Consider the following 17,818-nt stretch of genomic DNA (forward strand, 5'->3'; position numbering starts at 1 on the left):
GCTGCCCTGGAAGCTTGAGAAAAGGCCTCAGATGAAACGATCAGTTAACAGGCCTCCGCTGAATTTGAAACATCTTTCAACTTTGCAAGGGTTTTATTCCATTACTTTAAGCACATACCAAGTTATTAATGTTACTGCTATGAAGATATTTTTCTATACCCGTGAAAAGGCAATACTGCAGGGGAACAAAACAGTCATCCCTGTGTGAGACCAGAATGAATTGCTCTTACATGCGTTATACCAGTTTCATGTAATACATAAGCTTGCTCAGTACTTGCCTGTGCTTTATTAGTTCTCTGGGAGTATGTAGGAAGCTTGTGCTACTTCTGCCTGTACTGAACTTGCTCTCTGCGTAATGGAATCTTGCAACACACTGTGCCAGTACGTTCTTTAATAGAAGCTTGCACTTCTGTGTCGGTCATATAGACTCTGTATCTGGGACGCTTGCGCTGACCTTCATGTAGACTCGGTATCTCTGAAGCTTGCGCTGCCGCCCTTCATATAGACTGTATCTGGGAAGTTTGACTGATCATGCTGGTAATGTACTTTGTAGGGAAGGTGCTTGTGCTGTTGTAGTTCTGGCAAGAGGGAAGCTTTGAACGTGTGCTGTCCATGCGGACACTGTTCTGTACAGGAGGAAAAAGTATGCTGTTGTTGACTGAATTGCATTTGGTTAGTATGTGAGGCAAGCTTTCGCTGCAATAGAAGTCTCGAAATTCCAGCCGGTGTGAGGTACAAAACAATGCACCAACAGCAGTCTGAGCAGAGATAAGTGGCAGATAAGCCACAGAGAGGAAGAGTACCCGCTGCCAATGAAATGAATGTTTAGGACCTCGCTGGTAAAACACACCATCCTGGCACACTTTCCCTGGATTGTCGGTACACAGGTACTGACAGATGGAACTAGGCCAAAAAATCTAGGTGTGCCTGCATGGACCATTCCCTTTCAGTAGACTTCTCTTCTCTCTATTAATTTATTTATTTATTTAGAAAGTTTTATAGAGTGCGAACAAGATCCTTGCGGATATCAGAGCGCTTTACAGTAAGTAAAGTTCTACATACATCAATTAAATGCAAGGCAAACATGTATAAATAACATCTTATAAAAGTAAAGTAGTAAGGTACAACACAGAATTATCCTGTTGAGTCAGGTAAAGGGTAGATCTAATGTCTAGGATGCCTAGATGGTTGCTTGTCATAATAAGGATTAGTAGTGAAGGTACGTTTGGTCTCGAAATTTCTTTGGACCATGCTCAGGTGAATTACACAGATAGTTTTAAAAAAATTCCATTCGGTGGTTAGTTACCTAGCCACTCAGGACATGTGTGACTTTAGGAACACCCTATAAAATGCACCAAACTAAATATCGAGACGACATGACCATGCTTAGTAGGGATTAGAGACTGTGTTAGTACATACTGGTCTTCATGCAATGCAAACCTAGCCTGGGAGTAATGGAAGACTGTATACGGGAGGGGTGGGGCGGTTTTGGGAGACGACACAGGATCGTGTAGTAGTGTAAATCTAGTGGGTAGCTATATCTCAATTCAATTACATTTCCCTTATATAAAAGTGCAAATCACATATTTTTAGGCACAGTGACAATAAATGAATGATCCGTGAACCCAAGCCACCAGGTTCCAAAGTCTGCACTCTGATCGGTTCATATGTCCTTGCCGCCAGCCTTAATCCGGCTCTGAGGTTTTAGTATCCAGACCACAGAGATAAAAGGTTTGTGGAATGCCTTATTCCTGCTCCTGAACTGCATTGGATGTTCACACAAAGGGTTATCCTGGTAACACACAAAGATTTTGGAGGAAAAGAGCGTAAATGAAGAGTTTAGGAAAACCCATTATAGATCCATGGTTTTTGTACCATGTAAAATACACAAAGGAGTGGAAAGCCCTACACTACCTCCCGGATTTTAGTATCTGGGCTATACTGGTCACACTAACTAAAAGTTTGGACAAGTCCTACTCGGGCTCCCAGGTTTTAGTAACTGGACCTTACATGCTAAGGGTTTGGGAAAGTACTTTTGCAGGTCTCTGGTTTTCAGTAACAGGACTGAATTGAGATTACTCAGGAAGGGCATGGAGCTAAAGTCTTGGAAGCCAGGCCAACTTGATTGCACCCAGAAAACTTTGCCAAAGTCATAATCTGATGCTCTTATTTTAGCGTTGCTGCTGTCCCATGCCAAAGTCATGAGTACAGTCAGTACAGCTTATTACAGCACCCTGACTTTAGAATCTATCCATACTAAAAAAGCCTTTAGGAAATTATGTTAGTACCCTGCGTGACCTGGGTATAGTGAAGGATTTTAGAATTGGCTAGTGTGGTGCCCTAGTGTTACTGCCCAGGCTGATAAAGCCAATATTGAGTATGTTTGGGAAAGGAATCCTCAGTTTAGATTCTAGGTTGATCAGCTGTACCGAAGAAAACCTATCCAACGACAAACCCCTGCTTTTAGTATCCGTACTATACTCTCAAATTATCTGGGTACTTCCCTCGTTTTATTTTATTATTGGTGCTGCACTTAGATGGAAAACAAATTAATTCCTACTAGGTCACCACTGTTTTAGTATCAGGGCATGACCCCCACAAAAGGGTGGCAGAAACCTATTGTGGGAACCTAGTTTTAATGCCCACGCTGTCCTCCCTACACACACTCACGGTTAGACGCGAGCCCTAACCCAGTTTTGATATAAGTGCTATCTAAGGAGTTTTTACAAAAGCTGTTTTACGGGTACAAATTTAGAGACTACAGAGGCTTTGCTAATAAATGGTTTGTTACAGCCTATTTAGGGCATAGTAGATTACTGTATACAAGCCTTTTAATGACTGATCTATAGAAAGCGAGGAACCGAGGTCAATGATTTTAGTATCTTGACATTACTAGTGGTACTAGATTAAGTCCAAGTGCTTTACTTTTATACACAAGCTCTCTCCTAGGAGCTCTCATAAAGAGATTGAGAAAGGCCAGTTATTGCCCCCTTGTTTAAGGATCCTGGCCGTTTAAGACTCACTCCAGAAGACTTGATGAAACTCACATTCTGGATCCCAGGTTTTAATGTTAAGTTGGAACAGTCGCACTAAAAGCGTTTATGAAAGGCCCATTCTGGTTAGGTTGTTTTACTATCTGGCTATTCTAGCGGCTCTCTTGAAGAATTTGGGAAAGTTACGATCATTACCTATTTTTGTAATAGACAAGCAGTCACCAGCAAACGTCAAAGCGGATTTGGAAAGTAGTAGAACAGGGGCTTGATCTCTATATATAGAATCAGGTTATAGTACCCAGATTGCCTCAGCCGCACTTAAGGTAGGTTTATCTAATCCATGTTCCACTTGCCTAGTTTTAGTGGCCGTGCTGCACTGCCCCCACTCCTGAAAGAATTGGTAAAGGCCTAAGGCAAGCCAATGATTTAGAATCGGAGTCATCATTTTCATTTTCACAGGCCTGGGTTTCTTGCAAAGTTTTGGGGAACAAACGCTTAGGGCCTGGTTTTACCACCTGTCCTGTGCTGGGTCTGCTCACAAACCACTTGAAAAAGCTCCACTTTGGAACTCTCGTTTTTAGAATCTGTGTTGTTCGGTCTGTATTAATGAAGGGGGCTGAACATTACTCTTACAGAGCTGTGGCCTTGGTGTCTAGGCTTTCCCAGCAGCCACCAGAAGGGACTTGAAAAACACTTAGCATGTTCCCTGGCTTTAGATTCTGGCCTTAATACACATGAAGGGTTATTCAATGAATATTTCTGCTTCCTGATGTCAGCCCGCAGGCTACTCCAGCTGTCATTATGAAGTGTTTGCACTGTCAAGAACCTGGTTTGCAATATCTGGTCTTTGCTACTCGCGCCCTGAAGGGGTTTGGGAAAATCCTATTCTGGTTCCCTAGTTTTACTGTCTATTCTTTCCCAGCTTCATTCACAAGACGTTGGCGAAAGACCTATTTTCGTTACCTCGTTTTTATATCTACCTGTCCTTATGAGGGGTTTGGGGCAGTTTTATGCTGGTTGCCTGGTTTTAATATCCCAGTTGTCCCACAATCACTCGTTAAGAGTTTGTCTAAGGACGTAAGCTTATTCTGGGGCTGCTACGGACACTTTCTTTAAGGGTTTGTGAAAGTCTATTTTCCAACTCAATTGTCAGGCTGTTTCAGCCGCACTGAAGTAGGGAATAGGAAAGAACTAATCTGATTCCCTCTTTTTAACATCCTGTAGTCAAAGAGCAAGACGCGTAGAGAGTTTCAAAAAGCCCCAGTTAATGTCCGGGTCGTTTCGCGTGCAATAAGGCTTATGGCATTGACACTCACTGGACTGCTATGGTAGGGCTATGAGTGAAGCCGCAAATTGGGAAGACTGATCAGAGATTTTCTGCATTTCTTCCACCGGAAATACGCAGAATCTCCTCAACGATTTCTTTCAAACTGGAAGTCAAAAGATTCTTAATGAACAAATTCCTACCTTAATTGGGCTCGGTTCACATGCTCAAGGTCATTGAACATTGGATGCTGCTCTTCTTTATCTCATAGTGTGCCCCCGTTTAGTCCACTATGTACCTGCTTAGTGTATTACTCTCCTTTGACCCATGCCTTTTATAATTATGTGATTATTATTGCTTTTATTCCTACTTAATGTCGATATTGTATGTATTACCCTCCTTCCATCCTTTTTGTAAAGCGCTCTATATCCTTTGGGATCATGTTCGCGCTATATAAAACTTTATAAATAAATAAATAACCCCAAATTAGCTTGTACTCAGGACAATGGCCACCGAGCTACAGTTAATCCAGTGCAACAGCTAGACTAAGACAACGAGATGATGCAGCTTAGAAACGCGTGCTGAAGGTGTAGCTATGACTGCATACCAGTCAATGGCAAGTTACAAATCTATACTGGTGCCAAACATAAAGCTCAGCCCCTCAACTCCAAAGGTCTACCGTCGCATCTTTCGATTCTGTGTGAAAATAAAGACTCCAAAAAATAGCCTGCAAAGAAAGACCAAGCAAAAATATGGACAAGTTAAAAATGATCACATCCAGTTACTCTCATTTGCCAGCTTTTGCAAAACTGGATTAAAATGCTATTCAAACTCCACTCCTAGAACTGGAGGCAAGAGCTTATAAGCAAATTTGTCTACGGGGATGTTTTTATTTTGTTGCCAATCTACATGTCTGGGTCTTTTGTTGTCCATATTTCAGTACTCTACCTTTCCACCTGCTACACGTACCACACCCCAAACCAACGCTTCATTTGTTGCAGACTTCAGTGTGAGAACAGCTGCAACTACTAAAAGGCCCTAGTGAGTAGAACGGGTGTATGTCATACTAGAGGGCAGATCAGGCAACCTCACACTTGGCACCTCAACGGCGCCACCAGCTATGTGCCCAAGCGTCCTGGAAGGAGAGAAGTCACCAACACGTTGAACCCATACCAATAATGAGAGTAAATGCACATGAAAGCTTTAACACATCATTTTAGTGTTCAGTCTATTTCTAATCAATCCCATGGTCGGAGAAAGTGGCCAAGTGGGTAGGTTTGGCAGGGATAGAATACAGGACACCTGTTTACCCAACCCACGGCCTAAGCATTGCGTCAAACCTTCTTGCAACGAGGAGAGCTTCACCAGATTTTCTTTCAAACCCCATCTACCGGCACGCACACGGACGTGACCACTGACAACATGTAAGCTCTGGGTCAATGCCTGGACAAAGACAGGAAACCTTACCATGGCAAGTGGCATTTTAGTTCTCGCTAGGCACCATTGCACAAGCCAACCCCCACCCCATCATCAATATCATGGTGCCAGATTGATCATAACACTGCCACCTTGTCTTATGTGTCGAACTGAGGCATACAACATTAGGATGTATAAAAACTCTGAAAAATACGTTCCAAATCAAGGTAAGGAAACACCTGGAGTCCATAATCGGAATAAAAGAAGCATCACTTTAATTCCCTATAGTACAACACATTTGGGGAAGGAGACCAAGAAAGCGATATTGGCGGGTTTCATTGCTTTGAGAAAGCACAAACCACACCATTGTTTCATGCACAGAAACAGACTTTTGAAACTTGTAGCTGGAAACGAGAGACAGGGTAAAAAAAAGGCCCACCTGAATTCAGGACTAGTCCCTGCTCGGTCACCTCCTCGTGCCAACAAAGCTGGTTCTGTATGCATGGCAGCCCCCACCCCGGGTGCACACACACACACACAAAGGCTCTGAGCCCTTTATTGTGATGGCTGATTGTGTAAGTTACCATCCATCTGCACCTGACCCTGGTCTTCTACCTCTGGAGCGCTGCCCCAGGTGCATGGGGTCATTTCACCAGGAGTTACCATCTACAGCACCTGCCAGGGAGGAGCCAACCTCCAGTGAGGGAGGGCATGGACTGTACAACCCCTAAAGAGGAGGAGTAAGGACCGCACCAGCCCTTGGGAGAGAGAGAGAGGAAAGACTTGCTCAGTACCGAAGGGACAGGGACCAGGGCAGCACCGTGGAAGGGATGCAAGGGCAGTGCCAGCCCTCTTGAGTATAGACGAGGACTGCACAAGCACCCTCGGAGAGAGGGCCGGGACTAGACCAGCACCCTTGCAGGAGGGGGCAGAAGATGCTGTGAGGGAGAGGAGGAACTGGGACTGTCGAACCACCTCGGGAGGGATGGCATGAACTGGGCTATAGACTAGTTATGGGGTCAGGGACAACACTACCCTTATAGGATTTGGGGGGGGGGGGTTCAAGAGCAGTGCCATCCCCCCAAAAGGGATGTTGCAGTGACTATGCCAGCACTAGGAAGGGAATGCGCACAAGAGAGGCTGGGGGAAATACCAAAGCAAAGAGGGTACAAAAGCAAGAAGGTCAATAACTGCGCATTCACCTTGAATGCGCTGGAGTAATTGTAAAGGTGTAAAAATAGTGCCCACATCCTGGACACTGTTGGGGTGCACGAGCTGTATCCTTGGAAAGAGGGTATAAATTGTGGCTGTGTAAACACTGCCTCTACGCACATAGGAGCAGAAAAGTGTGCCTGCACACTGCAAAGCAAAAGGTGGCACACACTGTGGAAGAAAGGGAGAGCGTTGGCTTAAAAAGTGCCAGCACACTGCAAATTGTACTGCATGCCACAGAAAGAGGTGGGTGCTGGCAGAAACGGTGCCAGTACACTGCAACAAGTGGCACACGCAGTGAAGCGCAAAAGCAGTAAGGAGAAGAAGCTGTGTCATCACAATGAAAAGGTGGCCGACGTGTTGGGGTGCAGCATTGCCAGTACACTGTACAAAGTGACAAACACCATGAGGTGCAGGCGCAGTGCCAGCACAGTGCGGTTAGGGTGTGAAGGAACCACAGGTTAAGTAAGTCCCTGAAAGCAGCTGAGGAATTCAAGTGGACTTTAAACTGAGCCTTGTTCAAAACGTTCTAATGGTGGAGCATCGGCAGGCTGCGTCACACAGAGCAGAGGTACAGCCAGAGCATGTTTGCACAGCATTTCAGAACTACAATTATGGCGTGTCAGGATCTGAGGGCTGAAACAAACTGCCTTTTGAGAAACAAAAAAGGGAGTACGGGCATAAGCAAGAAATATTTTCCACTGAAATTGCATTGAAGCAGCCTCCTGCGAAACATATTTAAAGATACGTAGAATATGTGTTAAGTTATGTGTCCCGAGTGTACGCATGTCCATAGCTCACCTGAACCACTGCAGCAAACATACATGCCAATGTCAAGGGGGCACACACAGGAGGGTGGTGAGGGCCAGTGGGCGGATCCACAAAACACCCCTTTGTCGGACAGGAGCCCCTCCCCCTCCCCCCCTTCAAGAGTGCTAGACACAGAAGGGATGTAGGGCCAGGCCCCTGAAAGCAACTTGGTGGATGGAATGCTAGCAACAAATCCTGTTGGATCCCCACAGTGCCCATTTCAGTAGAGCTTTGGGAGAGGCTAAGATGTCAACCAAGAACAGACATGGAACAGGGGTGGGACGACGGACAGAAAATAGCGACAGAATTAAAAATATTCAAAGTTAAGAAGTGAATCTCTCTGTGTCTGGAGCCGAGAATAGATGGGGAATGGCAAAGAACAGCAGGGGCTGCTGATGGGAGACAGTAAAAGGTCATTGCACAGAGGCTTGTCGCCACAGCGCTCCTACCCGCGGAACGTGGCGTGTAGTTGAAAAGTGACATGTCATCAGACCTCTCACATGCCAGTGTGACACACCGTCATACCACTTATTACAGATAGGCTGTCTGTGGTCTCCTACACTACAGCGTATGATAGTGATTTTCAGGGGCGTTGCTTGTTCAGTATGAAGGGGGGGGGGGGAGGGGGGGGGGTTGAGCTTCAGATTTCATAACAATCATACTGGGACATCTTGTTACAACACCTTATATGCAAAGCCGGATATGAGGGGGGGTTAAGTGGCAGCCGAACGGGAGAGGAGTGCAGATTGTTAGGGGTACTTAAAACACAATATTTTTCAAACTAATAAACATTTTAAAGGTTTTCAATACATAGACGAGAAACAGTTTGTGTGTTTTGTCAGTTCGGGCATGTTAAAATCTCAGGTGAAATCCGACTGACACTTCACATTACCGGACTGAAAGCACTTGTACCCAACTATTTACTACAGAATAAAACAAAGTAGGGGTGTGTAACACCCCATACACCACCTTGGAGCTTTGCACCTGGTGATTTCATCGTGAGAGACGCACTGTGAGAGCTCAACCGCCACTGCGGTCTGTAAAACCAGGACAGCTCATGCACGGAGCAGGGTCACCGCACTCCCACGTGCAAGACAGAGATCTGTCAAAGACCGGAAAATACACCATCGGAGTTCTTCCATACTGCATAGTGACGTGTTATTGCATAGAAAATTCAACCCGCTCTCCCCAGGACACCTGATGGAAGTATGTTGTCAAACTTACTGTACACAGCTGTGGGATACAGTGACGCCACTATACACTGCAGAGGGTCAGGCACTGACAAGTCATTGAATGGAGATTCACTGTAACACCTTTCATGCGCTGCACTGTGAGGCAGTGTGTTACTGCTAGCAAACATAACATTCCCACTATCCTACACTGCCGTGACGTTACTGTGAGCACTGTAGAGCTTCAGATGGTGAACTGCCAAGGGCAGCGATGCCCCATTGACATTTCACTGCATGGGGACACATGCTTAGAGCTGTCCTAATACCAGGGGCAAGACAGTGACAGGCTAATGTGTCGAGCTCCTTCCCTACAATGTGTGATACTCACATGTCACTGAATGGAGACACATTTGCATAGACCTCCCGCACAGCAGTGTAGGACTGTGACAGGTCCGAGCAGATTACAGCCAAAACTTTCACATATTAAAAATGTGAAAAATACAGGTCAGTAAACACAGAGTAAAAGTAAGACCTATTCTACACTTCAGTGCGAGGCATTGACAGGTCAGTGAACAGAGAAATACAGGCAAAGCTTTCGCACACTTAGAAAGTGACATGAGTTAACGGAGACATGCAGTCGAATTATTCTACAACGCAGTGTCTGATAGTGACAGGTCACGGCAAGGAGATGCCCTTACAGGTCTCCTACACAGCAGAGAGAGAAAGACGCTGGCAGGTCAGTGCCAGAAGACATGCCTTCAGAATGCTCTGGAGAACTCGAAACTGCAGGGAAAACTGGTCAAACAGATCGGGAGACAGGGACAGGACACTCCTGCAATGTATAATGCGTCACAGCCTCGCAAACTCAAGTGCACGCAAGACGCAGACCCTTACCTCTCTGCTTTCTGGACATGGCGGCGGACACAGGTTGTAGTCGCGACGGATGGGGACTGATTCGCGACTTCGGGGCTGGATTTGACGAGTTGTCAGTCAGAGGGGAGACCAGTGCTTCGGACGGTGCCGGTCAGGACAGGAAGAGGCTGTCCGGGTAGAGAGCGCTGGACCAAGGCGTCGGCGTGCGGGCAGATGTGCCAGCGGCGGCAGTGCGCACACTTCCTCTCAGAGGTGCGAGCAGCAGGACCTGCAGGGAAGCAAAAAACACGGAGTGAGGCGACTGCTCTGCTGGGGACGAAGCCGCTTCCGAGAACTCCTGGCTAAATCAACAGCTGGAGGCGGGGGCAGCAGAGTGCTCCTCCCAGATCGGGAGCAGTCAGGTGCGCACACACCTGCCCGGGGCTCCCACCGGTGCTGTCAGGGCAGGGACTGCAGCACAACCCCAGCCTTCCTCCCACTGGGCAGGGGCATGCACCCCCCCCCCCCCCCCCCGCGACAGGCACCTGCACCATGACCCATCAGCCGGCCTCCCACCGAGCAAGGACAAGCACCCCCCCCCCCCCCCCTCCTCCGCACATGCACCACGACAGCCCTCAGCCGGCCTCCCACTGGGCAGGGGCCTGCACCGACCAGGAGTTAAGTCGGTGCCTCCAACTGGGCAAGGACTCGCACCTGCACCACCACACCCCTCAGCCGGCCTACCACCCGGCAAGGACAAGCATCCCCCGCCCCCCTCGACAGGAACCTGCACCATGACCCCCTCAGCCGGCCGCCCGCCGGGCAAGGACATGCACCACGACACCCCTCAGACGACCTCCCACTGGACGGGGCATGCATCCCCGCCCCCCCCTCCATCGACAGGCACCTGCACCATGAACCGGTCTCTCGACCAGGATTGCGACAGGACATGCAGCCTTCCTATCTACAGGCTCCTGCAGCATGACATCCTCAGGCTGCATTGATCATTACCTGGACCCACTGCAACGCACCGCCAGCCTCCTCCCTAGTTGACAGAGGCATGCTGCACGACACACTCACCCTGCATCCCACCGGGTAGGTACCTCCACCCTCACCTTGCCTACCACTGGGCCGGGGCATACAGCACAACATTATCAGCTTGCTCCCTACTGGCCATGTACTTGCTACACGACACCCTCACCCTGCCTCCCACTGGGCGGGTTTCTCCACCCTCACCCTGCCCCGCCAGATGCAGGTACCTTCACCCTCAGCCACCCTGCCTTCCACTGGACAGGGACCACATAATCAATCAGAATTTTCTCCCCACAGCGTTCTGCAGCACGTCCTCCCCAGCCTGTTTCCACTGGGCTGGGTCATGCAGCGCAACTTTCACTGCCACCCTCAGAGTAGAAACCGGAGGCACGACACATCCAGCCTGCCTCTCTCTGGAGAGAACATTAAACGTTACACCCGCACCCTCCCGAGGACAAGGGCTCAGCACGAGCCCCTCTGTAGGTGTCCGTCAGCATAAAACCCGCAGCCCGCCTAGCACTGGACTGGGACCCTTAGTTTAATCTCCCCCCCCCCCACCCCACAGGGACCTGCAGCGTGACCCCCGCGGCTAGCCTCCTACTGGGCTGAACATAGTAGCGACCCGCAGCACGACTCCCTCTGTCCGCCTCCCTCCGGGAAAAGTCACTGCAGCTTCCCTCAGGCAAAAGGCCCAACGCATTACTCCCTAAAGTAGCCCTCACGGCACCGATCACACCCTGTCCCATGCCTACAAGCAGTAGAACACCCTCTATCCCTCGGCGCAGTGGGGCTCACTCAGCCTTCTTCCCTCGGCACAGATAAAGCTATTTCAGTTTGCCCTCTAGACAGGAACCAACAACATGGCTTATAATATTTACACCTAGCCTCCCCCAGTGTTAGGTCTTGTAGCTTGGGCGTAGGAACCGTGGAGGGCGTGGGCTACACCCCTCCCACCTCACAAGATTTTCGAGTGGAGGTGGGGCTTGCAGGGGACAATATCCCCTCTGCACCAAGTATTTTAAAGCGAAAACAGATTTTAAAACAGTGGCAGACTTGTCTCTGAAGAGATGCAGCGCGTCAAGGAAGTTCCCTTCAAGCACTGTAACCGGAGATGCAACCTCTGTGGGTGTCTCCATGACTTCCTTGTTTTGTTAATTATTATTGTTAGTTATTTAACAGCGGCATTTGGTCGAACAGAGTGAGGGAATCCTATTTTACGTTACTATCATTTCTAGCGTGGTTTACTTGAGAAACAGCGCTCTTAGAAGAGGCTCAACACGATAATAAGTTCAATAAAATAATAAAAATAAAATAAAGAGGTAACAGAGCCCCCACGGACTTTGCTCCTGCAGCAAGATCTCAGACAAACAGAAAAGCACACCTTTAAACCTCAATACTGCGCACGTGTGCACAACCGTGGATAGGGTCAGCTTTATCTAAGGAGTGATATATGTATTTATCCAACTCTAGGTACTAACTAACTGAATAACATTAACTGAATAACTGAAAACAAGACACTGACCATTGGCGTTTAACGGACGAGAGAAGGATGGAAACCTACTTTGCAAAGTCATCCTGTGCCCTGGGCACCCCCCAACTTTTTGCTGACTGGAACTGGTGGTAACTGACTGACTGACCCTGGGCTCTGTTTAACCAGGCCCAGGGCCAGTGCCAAACTTAAAGGAACACATTAGAAAACAGTTAAGACATCAAACATACACTATGGTATGGTGAGGTACCCCTGTAATTGGCCTGACCTACTCAGTAAACCCCTAGTATGTAATAGGGCAGGGGATTGAAACTACCTAGAAATCTCCAGTATCCTGGGGCCTGGCAGTTTAGATGCCAGCAGATTCTCTGCACCAGCATGTGAGCAATGCTGAAGCCTGAGGTCAGTTTAAAAGCACCACTGGTTGCCAGGACAGCTTTTAAACCTTAAATTGTGCCCAAACTCGACTTTGGGGGTAGAGGCCCTTAAAAATGAAAAACCTACCATGTTTTTGCATATTAGGGACCCCCAGGGTCACCCCAAGGTACCCCAGGAGTGGGGGTCAGTTATCTATAAGGAGCGCCCTTATAAAATGAGTTTTTATATGCCTGGGTAAAGTGAAATTTTACATTTCACTCCCACATTGTATTATAGAGCTGCTCAAATTCGACTTTGATGCCAGAAGAATTAGGTATGGATGATCTGCAATATTTCTGCAGATTCAGAACCCCTGAAGTCTTCCCTAGTTGCACAGGGGGTGGGGTCCTGTAGAAATTAGGGAAATACTTATAAAATATGTTTTTATAAGCCCTGGTGCTGGAAAAGTGGCCCCAGTCATTTTCCCCATTGCAAACCCCATGACCCATAGGTTAACATAGCAGGAAGTTATTGATTAATAAATATTGATAGGAGAGGACTAGACGGACCATTCAAAGACTTCCCAGATCGCTAGTAGTAAATCCAACAGTATTATATTGTTGAATTTCTCCTTAAGTGTACATACAAGAAGTTATGAGACTTTCTTGTTTGTAAGTCCAAATTTAGCCTTTCAGTGGTCTGCCCTGATTGGTCAGAGTTAAGTGGATTAGCCAGGCTGCTGGGAGGGCAGTGTGCTGGTCTATAGGAATGCCAGGCCAGTAGGTGGCGTCGTAAACTATGCTCTTCAAAGGCAGAGGGGAGGCCTGGGTTTCAGCTCCACTCTGTCAATCTTGACCCCGAGTCTGGGCTAGGCTTAAGGAAGGTATGTGGAGATGGTAGGGGGAGAGTCCATGGATATAGGCCATCCCAGGGGGGTGTGTTTAGCCAGCTCTAACCTCCTTGCTGGAAAATCAGCCATTATGGATTTGGAAGAATGATGCACTCTGGGACAAACTAATGCCACACTCTACAGGATGTGGTCATAACTATGAGGACTTGCCCTGCTCTCATTGGTCAGCAGTGACCTGGTGCTTGACCCAGAGAATTTTGAATACGTATCTGAGAGGGGCAGAGCCCTCCAGATCGGCTGTTTGAAACTGAATGAAGCAAGAAGTGCGCTGCTGAAGATTTTGCTGTGCAAGGAACTACAAGGCCTGACCTATGAAAACTGCACCATCTGAAACTACAGCCCTGTGGATTACCTTGCTGCCAAAAGACTCAAGAGTGGAACTCCCTGCAAGCTACAGGTTAACAGCTCACCTGGACAGCCCCGCAAAGACTTCAAAGCCTGGAGTACCAGTGGATTTGTAAGGGTTTTGTTCAAGTGGATTGCGGAATTGAAGTTTCACACTTTTAAGGACCCTCTTGGAGATTCCAGAACCTTGGATTGTGAGTTGGATACTTTGGGACCCGCAAGCAGAACGCCAGGAAGGTGTTCTAACTGGACCCCGCTTGCTGAAGAAGGCGGCCCACTACAGTGGTGAGAAAATTCTTCAGAACAAGTTATAAAGGTGTGTCCCTGACAGAGAAAACGAAAATTACTTAAAGGGGCGCTGTTGGTTTCTAAGCACTAGAAAGTGACTAATCTTTAAAAATTCATATCTCTGGTTCCCTACAGTGGATTATTTTCGTTTTGGTGTCATTTAAAAGATAAAAATATTACCTATTTTTTATAAATTGGTGTTGGATTTTTATGATGTGTCCTAATTATTTACTGAAATAGTGTTTTTAAATGCTTTACATACCTGTCTTTGAAGTTAAGCCTGTCTGCTCGCAGCCACGGTACCAAGGGTTGAGCAAAGGAATAATTTTCTAAGACCTATGCTAAGTCCTATCATGTGTTAGTGGCCTTATTGCCAGTGGCAGACCTACATTTGCCCCTACCAATAACCCACTTTCCAACACCTACAGTCTGAATTGTACAACAAGCAAACCTGGACTGAAATCTAAGCTTCTCCACTTGACCAGAGTGAGTGATTCACAACCCATCGCTTTAATTCACTTTCTATAATCTGAAATCAATTCAGCACTCTGGGAAGCCTTGCAAAACAATCCAAAATCACACTACACAAAGTACCTAAATGCTTCTTTGAAAATAACCAAGATGGCAGACCTCTGGGATCGGAAACTACCTTTGACCTCATTGCAGCCGATTGTGAAAAAAAAGTGGCAAAATCGCATTCACTAGTGGAAGACGAAGCAACGTTAAGTTGAAGTGCGCACGCATGGATGGAACTACAATCCTACACGAAGCTTGAGCTAGCGACATACCTGGGCCTTGCTTTCTCCTCTTACCTAAAAACCAAGTTCCTGGAGCTGCGCATGGGGAAATTGCCTTCTAACGCTGATCAACCTAATTGGAAGTCCCTTGGCCCAAAAGATTGCAACATATGTGGAACCCCAGTACAGGACTTGATACATTTAATATGCATCTGCCCGGTTTTTGGGTGCCACTGCTGTGATTTGCTGAGGAGGCAGTTTAATGAAAGAGGTATCCGCACCTGTAGATCTGCAATACTAAAAAGTCTGGACTCAAAGGACCCGCAATTCATTTGTCAACTAATACAATTTTTAACCTATTTTGAGAATTTAACGAAGTGATGATACAGGTTACAAACATTATTCAGCTGCTCCTGCCCGTCCTTTTAAGAGTCACACAGTTTGTAAATTGAAATCAAATTTTAAATGTGGTACTAATTGTCTATATTTATTCTTCCTTACTTTATTTTAACACGTGGAGGAAATGGATTTTATGCATTGGAATATTGTAATGGTTTTAGCTAACTATACAATAAAGAATTTTTACTAACACTTACACTATCTATAATTTTCCTTGCCCATCCAGTCTAAGAGTACATTGATACAAATAAAGTATAAGATCTAAGATCTACAAAAACCTCACTTATGAACGGTCAAGATAAAATAATGTTACTTCACATTTAACAATACAGGCTTTACAAAGAGAGGACGCAAAAGGACACATTTTAGTAACTTGTGGCAATGTCTTTAGGGGATGGAGTAATCTTGGATGAGTCATTTAAAAAAATACTTTCAATAAATGTCCCTCCAGTTCAGTAATGTAATGTTCTGCACTTTACTGAGACACTGCTAAATGTTGACATATACACTTTCTCATTTTAAAGTCTTCATCTAATTTTTTCATTACATGGTACGGTGGGCTCAGCTTGTGCTTTATCTCTTGGAGCCAAACCAGACTGTGGGCTCGATTCTCCCCAAGGATGCCAGTGTCCCCGCTCCAGTGGTCGAAGTGGGCGCAATCGGCAGGGCACATTGTGCCCCTACTTTTTAATTTATTAAATTCTGCTTTCTTACTTTTTAGGTCTCGCCTGTCGATGCGCATGCGCATCGAGCAAGCGAGACTATGGGGGCTTATCCACTCTTTGTCCAACTTGCAAGGAATCGTGGCGATTCCTTGCAGTGCCCTTGACTTTTAAGCTCAATGCGCATGCGCATTGAGCTTAAAAGCGCGTGCACATGCCCCCAGCCGCCTGCCTTGCCTACTCTCCCGCCCCCTCACTTTTTGATTGCACGGCCGCTAGGCCGTGCCTCCCTACTCTCCTCCCCCCTCCTCCTCCTACTCTCCTTGCACGGCCGCTAGGCCGTGCCTCCCCTACTCTCCTCCTCCTACTCTCCTCCCCTCGCCGTCTGTTCCCGCACTCCTCCCACACCCCCGCTCCGCCCCCTCCCCTGCCTGCCATGTCGCGTCGCATGGAAAGGGCTTATCTGGTATTGAATGATCGCAACTTAATTACTGAGTATTGGCTAAACAGCGGTATTATCCTTGCAACATAAAATAATTTGTACTCTTCATTAAAAATAAAAGTGTATTTTGTGTAACGCTACCACAGAGTACCCTTTACAGTTTAAAATTTCGTGTTTTGGGAAGGTAAGCTCACCTCGCATGATGTTTTTAACAGTTACATTTTACTTCACCGGAGTCTCGAGTTTATATTAAATTAAACCTCGGGGCCCTGTCCACTTATATTCCGTCCATACAGGGCTAGGTGAGCAGTGTCTTAAGCTGTGCGCAGGTGCAAAAGAGTAAAGTATATTTGCGCGCTTGTCTGAAAGAGTAGTTCATCACAGTGTAGCCTCCTCCCTCGAATCACGCTGTGCGCATGCGATCAGTATTTCATGTTGCGCATGCCTATGGGATACACGCATGGTACCTTGATGAAGCTTTTTTTCAGGGAATTGTACTCGGCGGTTTGCCCAGGGTCAGGAGAAGCAGTAGCTGTTGGGACCCTGCTGCTTTCACACCCTCTCCCCGCTCCGCCCCCTCCCCTGCCCTCCGTGTCGCATTTCTCCTCCCCCCTCCCCTTCTCTGCCTGTTTCAGCCTTCTTTCCTTTCCGTCCATTTCGCTTCCTCGCTCTTTATTTTCCCTCTGCTCTTTCCTTTATTCTTTTTCTCTTTCCTTTCAGATTCCGTTTCTTTCCTTCCCCAGTTTGTTTCTTTTTTCCTGTTCCATTTTAAACCTATTTAACAATTCTTCCCTTACTCATCGTTTGTTCGATCCGTGTGACTTTGCCGACTTACACCTCCCCTCCCTACTTTCTGCCCTGGCCCCTCCCCCTCTCCTTGAGGTGAGCTCGGCATCACCCTCGCTCATAGCCTCGAATCCATCACCCTGCTTCCAGTATGCACACCCCGAGCACGTCCTCGAAACACATTTCCATTCTGTCCATTCCTATGCATCATTCATTTATCACGCAGACACCTCTCAGATCCGTTTCAAAGCCAAACTGCAACTTTCTTGCACTCTCACTCCTCCTCACTCACCCTCAACCCCTCACTCACCCTCACTCACCCTCAACCCCTCACCCTCAACATCAACCCCTCACCCTCACTCTCACTCACTCTCACTCACTCTCACTCACCCTCAACCCCTCACCCTCACTCACCCTCACTCACCCTCACTCACCCTCACCCACCCTCACCCTCACTCACCCTCAACCCCTCACCCTCACACAGTGCAATAGGTCTCGGAGCATTTGAGTTAGAGCTTTTAGAAATGTTTATGGCTTTTTTTTTTTTGTAATTCTTTAGCATTGGCTACAGGAAACAAAAATGCTAAAGATTTACAAAAAAAAACCATAAACAATTCTAAAAGCACTAACTCTAATGCTGCGAGACCTATTGCAT

The 17,818-nt window shown here is 47.0% G+C and overlaps 1 protein-coding gene across 3 annotated transcripts in view; it reads right to left on the reverse strand.

Annotated features, from left to right (window-relative positions):
• Positions 1-17,818, reverse strand: part of SPATS2 (spermatogenesis associated serine rich 2) — a 433,271-nt gene that overhangs the window by 347,511 nt on the left and 67,942 nt on the right. The window contains exons 1-2 of one of the 3 annotated variants that reach the window (XM_086964076.1): positions 10,728-10,841; positions 9,759-10,005 (exon numbers count right to left, since the gene is read on the reverse strand). In XM_086964076.1, the coding sequence (XP_086820202.1) occupies positions 9,759-9,777 (19 nt within the window). In that variant the 5' untranslated portion in view covers positions 9,778-10,005; positions 10,728-10,841. Of the gene's footprint in view, positions 1-9,758; positions 10,246-10,727; positions 10,842-17,818 lie in introns of those variants that run through there. The other 2 variants (XM_086964068.1, XM_086964057.1) reach the window with 2 other exon arrangements.

This window comes from Lissotriton vulgaris, chromosome 1_1, assembly GCF_964263255.1.
Source record: "Lissotriton vulgaris chromosome 1_1, aLisVul1.2, whole genome shotgun sequence".
In the NCBI taxonomy this organism is placed as follows: domain Eukaryota; kingdom Metazoa; phylum Chordata; class Amphibia; order Caudata; family Salamandridae; genus Lissotriton; species Lissotriton vulgaris.